This window comes from Passer domesticus, chromosome 4 (assembly GCF_036417665.1).
Source record: "Passer domesticus isolate bPasDom1 chromosome 4, bPasDom1.hap1, whole genome shotgun sequence".
NCBI classification, from domain to species: Eukaryota; Metazoa; Chordata; class Aves; order Passeriformes; family Passeridae; genus Passer; species Passer domesticus.
This window is the reverse complement of record NC_087477.1, coordinates 25,185,122-25,200,485: the sequence shown is the minus strand read 5'-3', so window position 1 is coordinate 25,200,485 and position 15,364 is coordinate 25,185,122. Positions and strand designations below refer to the sequence as shown.

The following is a 15,364-nucleotide window of genomic DNA, read 5'->3' as shown; positions in this document are numbered from 1 at the left end:
GTGGGGAGGCTACAAGAAAATGACAAAAGGTTTCTGAAAGGATTACCTGCTGGTTAATTAATGCAGCTCTGCAGCAAAGTTTTTAGTATTTGTACAGTGACACTGGAACACCACCTAAACCCAAATACCTCCTCTGCTAGAATCATGGAGCAGTTTGGTTGGAAAGGACCTTAAAGATCATAGTTCCAACCCCTTCACTACAGGCAGGGACACTTTCCACTAGACCAGGTTGCTCAGGGCCCCATCCAGCCTGGCTTTGGACACTTCTAGGGATGGGATAGACTCTCCTTTTCTTCCTAAACATTGTGTTACCACACAGTAAATACATGGCTTCACTTCATTTTGTTGCATTTCCTGGGTAGTCACATTTTAATGTTTTCTGGGCAGACACCAAGTCACATGAACTGTCACTACACATTTTCACCTTCTTTCCAGAAGAGGAAAAAGGAAAAAAATAATAGCAAGTTAACATATTTAGGTTGTGCCAATCTGAAGATGAGTTCTTTTGGGGGTTTTTTTTGCAGATTAGAAGAGAAAGACTAGAAAAGCTGCATCTCACTGTCAGGTAAACACTCCTACAAACAGGGTATATTATTTTGAGTAAAAGATCTTTTTACATGTTATTATAAGGCTCAGTTAAGTCCTAGTCTAGAACTGGGAATCCTCAGTGGTAAAGTGCTACCTAAAGCAGTGCAGAAACAGAAGGGTTAACTGCATTACCAGAGCTTTAGGAAATCTTTAAATTGTGCAATGCCCTGATTGCTCAAGTTCTTTCAAGACAGGAGCTGTACTGCACTGTTGTTCCACTGTGATTTCTAATCATTCCTACATAGAAGTGGGAGGTGGGGTGTTGTCCGTGGGGTGTTTTGGCTGTTTGCTTTTGTTTTAACCTGCAATGTTACAGAATTAGTTTTCAACATATAAGATACACACAAGAAAAAGGTTCATGCTGTTACTTAGCTACTACGCTGATTATTAGGTGGACAAATATGAGAGATGAAAATGCTGGTTTCTTTTAATACATCAATGATCTATTGAGACACTGCAGAGCAAAAGACCAGAACAGCTGTGAAATGTCATGGAATAAATATTTCACACAGGGGTTAAGATCAAGACCCTTCATGGTACTTCAGTGGGGCCTCCAGACAGCAACACTTGAATCACAAGAACCACTTTCCACACAATGCTGAACTGTTTGGCTTCAGACCTGGCAGGGAGATGCATCCCCCTTCTCCAGCAACCTCCTTCATATCAGCCTATCACTAAGGGAAACATATCATGCTGGACTTGCACAAGGCCTCACCAAGGACAGCTTGTACTGACTGAGAGGCCACATCCTGGGATATAATCATCATCATCAGCTGGAAGGTGAACAGATAGAGTCCAGCACGACTTGATTTCACGTAACTCTCAATTTAAGCACATTTTCCACACCGCTCTTCCGAACTATTTTGTGAGCACGTGGATGTGACTGTTCCTAGTGGCATTGGGAACATGAATGAGCACAGCAAAGTGGGTAATACACACCATGTAAAACTGCAGACGATAATGTTTCTTCACTAAACTCAAAACAAACATGCAGAATCCTGTAAAACAAAGCAAGTGCAGTTTGTACCAGCTTATATTTAATGACACTGAACTGTGATATACCAGTAATTCTCTTCTTTTGAAGCAGTTTTTAATCCCTCTGCTGCTAGAAGAGTTGGCTTATATTCAGTTAAAAGTACATATAGAGTTATTCTCATACAAGACTATGGTTTAGTTGACACAGATTTAGCTAACATCAGTAAAGAACATCTATAGTAAACCACCAGTAAAGAACAACCTTCTAGGCACACACAAGGTCCCATTGTGGACATCAATTTTTAGCAAGGGAGATCATCACTATTAAAAACCACTCAAAAGCCAGGCCAACAAACTAGTTTTGAACAATTAACAGAAATAAATTACAGGAAAAGACCAGCTTGCCCCTTTCCCCCAAACGGCATACGACTGCAGGCAATGCAAGTGTGAAGCACAGGGGTTGGAGAATTCAGCTGACCAAAAAGAATTTTCTGAGCGGCTAATTGAGCACTTCTGCTCTCCTGTGGCAACTTCCTCCACCAGAGGCCCTCAAAAGCCCCTGAACTGCATGGACAGCCCCTCAGTGACCTCACAATCCCAGTGCCAGGGGGCTCTGCTATGCTCTGCCTCCTCCTTTTGCTCATGCTTGGCTTGTCTCATGTCTCCCCTCACCAGCTCACAAGGCATTATTTAAGTTAGTTTTCCCAAGCCAAAGCCAGCTGAAAAAGGTCAAGTTCTGCAAAGCTGGTTTCAAGTTTGTGATCTAAGCACTGAGCAGAATTTTTATTTGGTTTAAGAAAAAAAAATAGCAATAGAAAAACTGACAGTTCATCACAAAGATCAGATTTCTCAGTACATTTTAGAAATATTTGTAGCATAGCAAGCACCTATCCCTTAAAAAACAATCTGAGTCTTAAGCTGATTTAATTTTATGCTAAACTGTATTGCTGAAAAAAATGTATTTACATGTCCACAAAGCAATAACCAAAAAAGTATTGGTACCAACTTGTGTCTCTTCTTCCTAAAAAAAAATTTTTTAAAGCTTTTCTTTGGACAGGGAGGAAACTTTTCCATGAGGAAAGTATCTGAATATCTTGCAGACAGAATTAAGACTCGGGCATTTTGACTAATCAGTTTAAAAATATATTAGTAAATCCTATTAGTGGAGACCTAGGAAAACACTTGCACAGTAAAGAATCAACCCAGCACAGAAATTACACACAGAAGTCATCTCTACAGCCTGCCAAAATAGCACCAGGTCTTCAGCAATCAAAATTAATGCTTGCCAACCTATTTTGAGCACTATTATCTCAACTGTCTCAAGATCATCCCCTTGTTTAGGCTGCTTTCTTCTTCTTCTCAGTGAATGCAAAATTTGTACTCATCTTTTCACAAGAAAAATATAACTGCAAACACCTCATTTCCTCAAGCACTAAGAGGAAAAAGAAACTAGAAGGGCATAATGATGGGAAACAATACTTTAAATTAATAGGGTGAATAATTAATACTTTAAAATTAAATGAGCAAATGCAGCACAAAGTTCTTTCATTTTTGCGATTTCCTGCACTTACCTGTTAAATAGAGGGCAAAAGATATAAATCTGTGGTAACGAATGAGGAATTGCAGCTGTTCTCTTCTTTGCACAAATGTAGCAAAGTAATCAGCCACAGTCTCTCCATAAAAGAAGTAGTTCACACAGAGCAAAAAGTACCTGCAATATGCAACATCTAACAGTCACTTTAATAAGACAATATATATTAAATGCAATTCTCAAAAACAAAACAAGCAAACAAGGATTTATTTACAACAAGTTAAAAAAATAAGTAATAAAATGCCAATTGATTTGTCCAAGTTCACAGGGGGAACACAACTACAAAATTCTGTATTAGAGACAGATGTCAAGTTTTATGTCTGCACATGACCCACAAAGTTGTCATTCCACCAGAACACGCAAGGAAGAAGATGATTTAAGTATCACATCCTGGCTTATTGATGTTCTGGCTTGCTACTCACCAGCTGAGGGATCTAAACCACGGTAAATCATACGAGTGGTAGACTCTGTAACCAATAGTAATGATTTCATGATAACACTTCACTTGGATGCTTAAGACCTAAAATAAGAGAAATAAAAAACTTTGTAAATATGTTGCAGTTGTTTCTTACAGGCAGTAAGGAGCACTGCAGCCTACATTAAGGGAAAACATTATTCTGAAGTCAAATTCCAGACAGAAAACAGCTTTAAATCAAATCTAAGGAAAAACTAAGCTCCATTTAAAACTTAAAAAAAAAAATCTCCAAACCATTGTACATGAAGGAAAAAATACCCCACATTGGGCTGGCTTCAAGAAGATATTTGTGAAACAAGACAAGGCTCCTGACCTTTCTGCATTAAAACAGTTTGGTAGCAACTGGCCAGAAGCGTTTCTTGTAAAGAAAACTCTCCTCTTTATTTTGGCTAAGTTTTATCTTTACATTTAATTCTAGAAATATTTTCTGGGCCCAATGGAAAAAACTAGCTGTGCAACACAGGACACCTAGGTCTTTTGCTTGCAAGCATCTCATTAAGGGCAATTAGCCTTTATGATTAGAGGCAAAGCTCATCTAACCCTGAATGTCACACCCTGCCAGGCCTTCATTTTGTCTCGCCGACCTCACTGCCTCCCTGCCTTGCCAGCCTCAGTGGGGCAGCGCGTCCTGCCATGCCTTTGGGCTCCCAAGGACTCTGCCACGCGTGTCCAGCCCGCGGTGTCTGTGCGGATCAGCCTGCCCAGACACGGAATTGCCACACTCAGCCCACGGGCCGGAGCAAGGGCCTGCCCACGCAGGGCCCGGCCCTTCTGCACTCATCAGCGCTCCCTGTCTTGCTCAACTCAGGAACACGGGTTTGGAGTCTCACACCACCTCCCCGAGTGCATCTTGACGCTCCCCTGTCTTGTGCTCTTTCTTCTCTTGGCCAACCTTACAAAACTTAAACGCTATAGAACAACATTGCAGGATTGCAGTCTGCAGTGGAACAGGGCACCAGGGTCCAAGCCTGTCACCCCAGTAGCCAGCAAATGCAGAGCACACATCCCAGCTCTTCAGAGCAGTCTCAGGTCTTGTCCTCCAAACCTCACTGGATTACTCTTCCTACAAGTCTCTGGGCATTTTCAGTCCCAATACTGAGATTTGGTTTTAACATGACAATTGTTATTTTTAAATACAAGCTCTTTTATTCCAGTCAAATTAAATAATTCATGAACAAGACTGGTTTTTCCCTCCATTCTCCTTTTTATGTCATCTCAAATATCAACTTAATTATCAGCTCATTATAATAGAAGACAGACTTTTTGCTTTATGGCACAAAAGAGGAACTCTATTACAATTCTCTACTAACTTTGATTACTTTTTGGTTCATGTCTTAACTGCTTGCCCATGATTGCAATCTCACAGTATACCATGATACACAAAATCACCCAGCAAATTAATTAGTTACTTTTTGTTCATAATCATAATTCTCAAATGTAACTGACTACTAAAGGAAGGATTGCAGGGAAAAAAAATGAATCTTTTTACAGCAATCTGCACTTTAAAAGGGCTTGTTTTGTTGTTTCTTCACACACAAAAAATAAATCCTCCATGGATGAGACAATGAATTAGTAGTTTGTTATGTCATTCATCTGAAAACAGGAAATATTAACCAGACTTATTCAGGCGTAGAAACTGTAATGCAGACCATAATGCTGGGGAAACAGCATTCCAGTCTCTCAAGACACTAGATTTATGACCTTTGGAAGAAGGGGCAGGTGACTCAGAATGACTACAAGGATGTTGTGAGGTTATGCAGAAAGAAAAGTAGAAGGGCCAAAGCCCAATGAGAATTTCATCTGCCTACTGCCATAAAAGACAATAAAAACCACCTCTATAAAGACATCAGAAGCAAAAGTAGGGCAAAGGAGAAGCTCCATTCTTTGTTGGATGCAGGAGAAAACACAGTGACAAAGAATGAGGAACAAGCTGAGGTCATGAATGCTTTCTTTGCCTCTTTAATGGTAAGACCAGTTCTTGAGCTGGTTACTCTGTCCCCTGAGCTGGGAGACGGGTTGGTCTCTTCTCCCAGGTAACAAGTGAAAGAACATGGCCTCAGTTTAGATGGGGTTTAGACTGGATATCAACAAAAATTTCTTCACCACAAGGGCTGTCAAGCATTGCAGGATGCTGTCCAGGGCAGTGGTTGAGTCACCATCCCTGCAGATATTTAAAGGATGTATAGATGGAGGACTTGGGGACATGGTTCAGCGGTGGACTTGGCAATGCTGGGTTAACAGCTCAACTCAATTATTTTAAAGGTATTTTCCAACCTAAATGTTCTTAGGAATACAATCCTAGAATTGCTTCATAGGAGGCCAAGAAAAAAGTTTAAAAATTTTGATACCTGAACAAACTTAGAGTCAAAAACTGAAGCAGTTACCTAGAAGAACCAATTTCAGTATATTAAAAGCTAAATTCCTGTCTGTCCCTTTTTAAGACTGGAAAATATAGTTAAACCATCATTCCATAATAATACCAGCAATTAAAATGGTGCAAAGAAGCAGTAAAGGCTGACCTGCTATATAGCATATATGAAGATTATTATAACTTTTTTTATTGTTATCTTCATCAGTATTTCACTTCATGACCTAAAAATGCACTTTGTACCTCAGAAAGGGATTTAGCTCCAACTTACAGATAAATGCAAGGCCACAAAGAAGTCTCATAGAGAAATATGGAAATAAAGGAGCATGTCTGAGGAAAGCCTTTCAGTGCCAGTTGCAGACAGGAGGCCAGGGGTGTCTGCTTTCCTGAGCCTCAAAATCGCACCAGTCTCTTAAATTTTTGTTTTTAGATTTTTTTTTCTGTTGCTTGTGGGTCTGGAGTGGAGTTTTTCTTGAATTGGTTTTGGTCTGATTTTTGTTTGTTTGCTTTTTCAAACAAACCTCAACATGCAACAGTAGGTGATACAAACTAGTCAATGACATGGACAATAGTAGTTAAGCAAGGCAACAGTAATTCAACTTCTTGGAGCTACTTTAATTCCTAAAAAAAATTTTTAAAATACAGTATATAAGAAGTCCTTAATCTGTAAGGTCCAGTTTTGAATCCCTCAAGTGTTTTTCAGAAGTATTTACATTTACAGAAATAAAAGACAATTGCTCTGAATTGTCCATACAGTTTCCTTTCAGCTTAGGCATGATGAATGAAGAGATCAAATAACTCTTGCACAGAAGAATGCATTTAAATAAACTTACCAGAAGCATCAGCATAAATGATCCCAGATATATAATCAGAAAAAAACCAGAAATCATAGCTAGGGAGAGAATTCCACGAATCCACCAATTTTTCCATCTATTAAAAAAAAAAAGCAGCAAGCAGTTATAAATTAAAATTAATTGCTAACTAGAGATTAAACTGTATCAGAAACAGTGGGAAAAGCAGAAGTTTTTGGGTTTAATCAATGCATAGCAAGAAACACAGAATCAAGCAACTAACCAACTGAACAGGGTGCACAGTAAAAGAAATTAAAGTTGGACACCTTTCTTCTTCCCGTGTGCTGCCTCAACCCTGCCAAACATCATTTGCAATGAATTGGTACAACCCCACATTGGAGCTGCTGTGAAAATACAGCAGGACCCTCAAAAAGCATCACATGCAAAGGCTGTCATATGAAAGAAAGGCTGCCAGGTAAAAAGCAAATGATTCTTTGAGGAGTCACAGACACACAACAACACCTTTGAACAAAACCTCCTTTCTACAGCAAAGTAGCTCTTTTGCAAGGCAGGGGGTTATCTACTGGAAGCAGTCCTATGCTCCTGTGAGCACTGGAACCAGGACAGGAGAATATGTGACAGTGGGGGTTTAAGGGTCAAACTAGCTGTACTCTTTTGTCCTTGTAGGTCTTGGCTGCTGCTAGTGGCTACCTAAGGACAAGAGAATAAAAATTTCTGTGACTACAGAGTCATAGAATCATCTGAGCTGGAAAAATGTTTAAGATCATCAAGTCCAACTGTTAGCCTAGCACTGCCAAGTCCACCACTAAATCATGTCCCTGACTGCCACCTCTACACATCTTTTAAATACCTCCAGGGATGGTGATTGCACCAGTTCCCCAGGCAGCTTGTTCCAATGCTTGACCTTTTTCCTAAATTAAACCTCTCCAAAGGTTTAATTCCAAACCTCTTTCCTAAATTAAATTTTTGTAACATCCAACCTAAATGTCCTTTGGCACAATTTGAGGCCATTTCCTCTAAAAGTCCGCTGATGCAACTAATCACAAGCTACTGCTAAACACAAAGCTTCCTACTATAGCTTCAAAACATTCTTCCTAATATTTTGCTTTGCATCAGTCTTGTGTTTCACTGCTTCATCAGGAGATACACCTGGTTCAGTGTTAGTTTTGAATTAGACTCCAGTTCCAATGTAAACTTCAATAATTTGATTTTCTAGAATGTGACTCATTGACAAGTTAATGGCAGCTACAGCAACTAACTGGATTTGCCTTAAGTATCAGAATAGAGGCAGAAGAGGCTTTATCACAACATGTTTTATGCTGCTCTGTGATGTGGGATACACAGTAGCAGCTTGGCCCTGGTGGCACATCCATAGTCAGCAAGCCTCCTCCAGAAGAATTCAGCTTCCTTTATGAGTAATGTTAAAATACCACATTATCTAGGGGGTGTTGGCAAGCACAGCACTGGAAAGACAACTTCAGTAAGACAAGAAGCTCCAGAATTTAGGAAGCCACCTGGCAAGTTTATTGCATCCTAACTCTCTGCTAAAAAGTTATAGATACTATTTCTTTCAAAGGTCAAATACAAGGAGTATTAATATTTCAAAAAGTTACAGTACAACCCACTCACATTGCACATGATGAACAACAACTCTGCTGGGATTGCAGCTACTGAACTGGCAGGTAATTTCTACTCCAGCATTCATAAAGCACCAAGAATTTAATTTTTCAGTCAAAACACCCTTGTACACCTTGGTGCAAACTCTCCAAGAAAGAATTTCAAGCCCATGAAGCAGGAAAGGCTTCAGCTGCACCTCTTAGTCTCAGGCTTTGAGGTATCACCATGCCCTTTGGAACAAGTCTGATGTGGAGACCTGAGACTTCCACCCTTAACACAATGACAGAACTATGAAACAGACACTCCTTGCAGCATGATGGCAATAGAGAATATTACATTCTGCTCACAGCTGGTGCAGTTTAGAAACAGGCTTTTTAAAACATGAAACATTACATCTGCTTATAGCTCATGGACATTACAGAAATGGACAACAGATTAGAAAATGAGCAAGGCAAAAAACCCATTTCACAGTGCTGTTGGAGATATCTCCTATCTGATAACTGGAGACTAGTTTTTTGACAAGGATTTGGAAGGTTTTAATCATAGTCTGGATTAGAGATGCTTCTTTTGACTCTTGCAAGACCGAAGTTGCTTCTAAAATATACACTGTACATTGCTTGGTTTATTATACTGAGCATAACATATGACACCCATATTCATTTTACTAGGTAGTTTTTTGGTATGTATCACCTAAATGCTCTTTCATAGCATCAGTGAAAAAAACATAATGCAACTTGCTTGCCCCAAAAGCACTTGACTGATCAGGTGTTGTAAAGGAACTGCATAAAAATTATACAAGGAACTTTATCTGACAGCCCTCATGAATATGCAGGTCCACACAACTATCTGTATCTATGCACATACACATGCTCTCACATTTGTTGGCCATCAAGACCCTGGGAAGATGGAGGTAGAAACTTAAGTTTGAAGAGAAACAGCAGGGAAAAAAAAAAGCATTGCTTTAAAAAGTATGGACATATCAGCTATGATGTATTTAACTGTACAGCAAATTATTTAGAAGTGTAAATGTCACAAAACCCCAGCAAATCTTATCATCTTTTCATTCATAAACCAATCCCCCTCTCAATCTTGGAGGTAGGATATCAGTTTATTACAACCTCCAGAAATAACCATTCTGTAATTAAAATTCTTTAGGCCATGTTATTGCAATGCTCAGATTCAGTAGATATTTATGTAAACTGTGTTTACTTAGAAAAGCGTGCAATGGGTAAACACAGGTGTATGCAAAAAATATTCCACTGAAGGGACTATCAAACCATAAATAAATCAATAATATCCAGCAACAACTTATCCTTGAAATTTTCACATCTACCATATGAAACTTAAAACTGCAACACAATCTGTATGACTTTTAGCCACCAGCTGTTAAATTTGATATCTCTTTCTTTTGCTGTACCTGGCAGATAAGCCTGACAAAGCCCTCTTGAGGATTTCTGGAGTGCTGTCTGTTGGTGGAGGAACATCAGGAATATCCGAGTCACTTCTAAGGTCCAACTCATGAAGTCTTTCTTCCAAATCCACTTCCTATCACAAAAAGAAAAATAAAGCTATCAGAAAACTCAATACAAAATGAAAGATTATCAGATCTTTTGTCAGAAAACAGTATTCTGAGTCAAACATTAGTTCAGGAACTGATAATATCTGTATGACCTTCTAAAAAACAACAATGGTGTACTAGTGAAACTGTAGATGTTGTAGGAGACAAATGTATGCAACTAAATGTTTATAGGAAGGCCTGTTCTCGGATGTTGTGACATTACCTGCAGTACTCAAGAAACTTCCCATTCTAGGCATCACTTTTTCATGAATATATGTTTCCAGAAATACTCCAGGTGACGTGGAATACTGGAGTTTGCCAGAAATCCCCAAGCCTCTAACACATTCCCTCATCTACATCTCAAGCTACCCTGCTATGGAATAAGGGGAAGGTTAAATGTCACATTAAGAAGAAAAAATAGATAAAATGTAATGTATGAAGAAACAGTCCCTTTATACAATGAGAAGAGGTTGCTGGCAGTTTTATCCGTGGTACATTGAAACCTCAGGCTTGAAAAGAACAATCCAAAACCAAACTGTGAAGTGACCAAGTGTCCCATGGACAGAGTATTACTCAAAATGATTTTGTGTATGACTGCAACACTGTAATTCTTCCTTCACTGTTTGCTGAGGACTGCTAGAGAAGACATCACCTAGACAGACTGCGTGTCTAACCCGAATACAAAACAGGTGCTATGTATTTTGGTGACTGTACAAATTGTCACCAACAATCAGAGCACGCTGTCAGGACTATTTTTCCCTCAGTTAAAGCCAACACGAAGGGCAACTTCAGTCATTCTGAATCTGCAAACACCACAGCTCCAGGGATCTGGAAATCTGCACTCAGCCCTGGCACAGCAGTAATGCAGAGAGCAATCTCCAGCTCAGCGTCCGGCTCTTCTGAGACCTGAACTTCCTCCTGACCTCCCCGACTCGCCTCACCTTCTTACAACCTCAAACTGCTTCAGCCTGCCCTGGTGCCTCAAGTTCATCAGCTCTTACACTTCTGGGGACTGTTAGGTAACTGTGCTTTAAAACTTTCTTCTCCACTGCTACATGCTATTTCTCCATCTCCCTATCTTTCCAACTTCCTCATCTCTGTTCTTCTTTATTTCCATTCTCCTTTATTTCCATTAATTAGAAACTTCTGCTTTTCTTTCCTCCTCTTCCATAACAATATTACTTTCTTCCCTTGTTCTGAGTATTTTGTCACTTTTTCTAAGCCAGCAGAGGTATGTTCTCTTTTGAGGACACTACAAGACACCACAGAATTCAGGTGCTTACACCCCAGCCATCTCACCCAAGCCCAGCGTGGTTACTCTGTTTATAACCCACGGTCCTTTCCCTGCAGCTGCACTCTGGTGCAACCTCTGTCCCAGTGCCTGGCCTCTGCAAACAACACGAAAATAAAGCTTTACAAAGCCGGTTTCCCAAAGGCAAGGGCCCAGCCCACACCTCGGGGCTGGGCAGAAGGGGCCGTGGAGGGGCCAGGGGTCAGGAGCTGACCAGGGTGCTGCAGGCACCCTCAGACCCTCCCCAGGCTCTCCAGGGACACTGAGCAGAGGAAAAACACCATCCTTTCCATTAAGGCAGTGTTTTTAACCTTTCAGAACCCAAGAGAGTGTGCTGGCACTACACACATGCACAAGGCAAGTGCGTAGGTACATCCTCTCTTTTTGTAAGTTAGGCCTGGGTTTTTCTCGTTCACTTGATGTACCACACACATGCCAAAGAAGAAATCATCAGTTTTACACCATTTACTTCTTTCAAAAAGCTGATCAATGCTTCACCAAACCACAAAACCCCACAGCTGAATAATTAGGCAGACTCTGACTATAATTAATACAAGTAACAAGAGCAAATAAGCTGTGGTCCAGACTTCAGAAAGTCTGTAGAACACCTGAAAAAGCACATAAGTAAGTAAAAAATTACCACACTCACAACCCTGCTATTCAGAGATGTTTCTTGCAGTGTTGTACCACAGCCTAGGAAAACAACTACAGATGCAATTGAGGGGATCACAGCTCCCTCCAAAAGCCATGTTTCAGCTCCTGTGACCGGCTCTGGAGTGCAGCAAGCTGTCTGTGCAGTCCTAGAAGACACTCCTCACCGTGCAGATGACGGGCAGTAATCCTGGCCCTAAGACCATGACTTAGCGTCTTTAATATTAATCCCTGCTTGCAGATGGCAGAGATGTTCTCTCTCCTAAGCACTCAGAACTAAGAATATCCCCAAACTTTTTTATTCCACTTTGGTGTTGCAGAAAACAATTGTGTTTAAACAATTCTTAAAAAAATTGTACTTCATTTTGTCCCTCTGATCTTTAATACACAACTATCACTTATAAGCACCTCATTATCAGCAATACTTTAAATTTGCTACTTCTAACATCTGAATTCACAAGTGCACAGCTTTCTTCAGAGTATCCAACCAGCCTGAAGAAGGGGTCTGTGTTTATCTGATGCAATTTTCAGCAGCTCGTGGGAGTTTGTCTGGTGCAACCTGCAAGTTGCTTAGAACTTGGTGCATTTTTTTTGCCTTATATTACTAAAATAACCAGGAGGAATCAACACCTCAACTATCTTCAACTTCCTTGTGCAACATACCTCAAAAATTACCATGAATGCTCTATTTTCCAGTTAACTGCTATCACAGCCACAACAATTTCCTGAATAAGGCATTTAATTTGTAAAGTCAGGAGCCAAAGAGGACATTGTTCACTAAAAGCTAGTTAATTGTCTTCTGCATCATTAAGTGCTTAGAACCCCATCACTGAGGGTCGAGACTTTCTTGCTAATAATTTTCTAAATTATTTTATGTGATTGATTACAAACATTCCAGTTTATAGCCACAAATACCAATCATTATGGAAGGAAACAGTAAGTTAATCACTATAAAAACACTAAGAAAAAAAAAAGAATCAAGAGCCTTGCTACCGCAGCTTGACCTTGTAGAAGCAGTTCTGGAGTTCAGCACAAACCCAAACAGCCCTTCCTTCTCCTGCTCTTCAGATTTGAGATGTGGCCAAGCTCAGTACACAGCAACATCAAGGAGCTGTGAAGGTCTGTGGGAAATGCTGTGGGCTCCACACCATGAGCAGGTATTTAGGAGGTTTACAAAGGTTAATTGAGACCAGCACAGGTTGTACTGTCCTAAGTGCCTCGGGAACCTTTCAACCCCAACTCCAAATTAAGTGTTTTATCCAAGGTGTTTGGATTTTTTCCTAGAGTTTTCAAACTGCTGGTGGCAGAGCTGTTTATTTATATACAGATAGTGTGCCACTTTGCCTGCTTGATTCACACACAAAGTGTCCGTAAGGGGTAGATGGTTTAAGCTTACTATTCTCAAAAGACAAGACTTTCATCCTTGTGCTAAATCTTCTATACAAGAGCACAAATACTTGGCCATACAAAGGGGGAAACTCAGCCAGTCGAGGGCTCGAGCCTCCATACCAGGAATTCAGAACATGTGACATCTTGCCATAAATTAGGCTTCCATGTGGATTTCTCTTGCCGGCTATTTTGCAACAGCTCATGAAATACAGCTGTGTGTCATGGAGAGAAAAATGGACCTCTCCGTCTTTCATCATCTAAAAGGCCACACATCTGAACTGCTGTTTTGTACCACATGCCCTCCACTGCAATTAATACATGCCAAGCAAACCACGCACCAGAATTATTCTGCTTACAAAGACACTTGCAATGTTCCTCTTGTATGGCATTTTTCCAGGACACCTTAAGGAACTCCTAAGTAGACAGCAAATACGTTCTTCTTTGAGAAGAAAAGCAACCAAAAAAATGAAGCCACTGTCCAACAATTTATGAGAAAAACTTAATGAGCAAAAGAATTCAAGTTATTTTCATTTTATAAGTCTAAGTGTTACTCGAAGTATGTTTTCTTCTCCATCTTTGATCTTTCTGCAGTCTCTCTCACAAGTTCCATAGTAAAAAGTCAATAGTTCAGTTAGAATACATTGTAGAGTATTTAATTAGTTGTACCTTGATACCTTCCTCTGAAGCCAAGATATCAAAGTATCAGAAGATCCTGAATAACGAAACCTTTTTTTCCAAGCTATTAAAGCCTGGCATATGCAGAAACACAGGCAAGAGACCTGCACATACTGAATCAATGACTGGAAACTACAGACCCTTTTCTCTCTGCATTAGTACTAATTCACCACCATTTCCAAGAAAACAGAGGTTTGGAAATAGTCTGCCCTGATTATTACTACCACGCTTGTAGCAGAAAGCATAGAGGTTAGACTTCTCTGTGAAAATTAAACTGATCCATTTTTGGGGTTCTCCGAGAGAAGCAATCCCAATGAAGTAACTAAGTGATCCATGGCAGACAGATCCACAATAGGCTATACTTCCATCAGGAATTTCATTATCTCCCATCAGCTTTCTGAGGTTTTGGACATCAAAGATCCAAGTGCCAAACTGAGCTTCATAGGTCTGAGCAACTTATCTGGCAATTGATTCCCTGGAAGGGCTATCCCATGGAACAGAAACACCTTTTTCAATACCACAAGAGAAACAGCATTGAGTGATTCCAAGCTTCTTGTAGTTATAAATGATTAACAGCCAGCAATGCAATACAATCACAATTTCCCCTCCCTGTCCTACTCTGACAACTCTGTACAGTACAAAGAAGAATAACTGTATGATTTCTTCCAGGATATGCTAATTTTTTTGGGAAGCATTTGAAAGCACTGTCCCTTGCTTTTTAGCAAAGAAAGCAAACAATTGAAATTTTAAAAGAATCATGAACACATGAAGATCAGCATCTGAATGCCAAGTCACTCCTCTTTCCCCCAATGCTCACAGAGTATTTATGAAGGCACTTTGACCAGACATTCTTAGGGAAAGAGCAGCCAGGGCAAGGAGCAGGAAGTAAGAAAGTGACAACCAAAAAATCACTCCTGTATGGCACAGGACAATACAAAGAAAACAACAAACTTGTGAAATTGCAGGGCCCTACATGGAAAAGGCATGTTCACAGCAATTTTGCAAAATGTCACCAGCTCAACAAGGTAGTGAGCAACTGGAGATGCTAAGACTTGCAGAGCTTGGGAACTTCAAGAAACTTTCACAAAGGGTATATCACATTCCTTCATACACAACCAAGGAATTTAACTTTCCTTTGAAACTACATCAATATAGAAATAGCTACCAGTTGTTTCCAGTTAGTGACAAAAAGGCATGCAAATGAGGAAGAAAATCCCCAACAGCTTCACTTAAATTCAGTAGGAAATGAGCATCTGTGAACATAGTAAGTGTAACATGAAAAGTACCAGATAGCACACTGAAAACAGGGCTCAAAGTAGAATACATAAAAACCTTCAAACATATTTAGTATTTCTGGAGTTCTTCAATAAACAC

At 40.0% G+C, this 15,364-nt stretch overlaps 1 protein-coding gene across 3 annotated transcripts in view; it reads right to left on the bottom strand.

Moving 5' to 3' along the window:
* The window catches only part of CDS1 (CDP-diacylglycerol synthase 1), a 288,408-nt gene that overhangs the window by 11,082 nt on the left and 261,962 nt on the right, over positions 1 to 15,364 (bottom strand). For all 3 annotated transcript variants that reach the window (XM_064416667.1, XM_064416668.1, XM_064416666.1), the window contains 5 exons: positions 9,844 to 9,971; positions 6,831 to 6,927; positions 3,577 to 3,674; positions 3,135 to 3,274; positions 1,528 to 1,586 (listed from right to left, as the gene is read on the bottom strand). In XM_064416667.1, the coding sequence (XP_064272737.1) occupies positions 1,528 to 1,586; positions 3,135 to 3,274; positions 3,577 to 3,674; positions 6,831 to 6,927; positions 9,844 to 9,971 (522 nt within the window). The remainder of the gene's footprint in view (positions 1 to 1,527; positions 1,587 to 3,134; positions 3,275 to 3,576; positions 3,675 to 6,830; positions 6,928 to 9,843; positions 9,972 to 15,364) is intronic.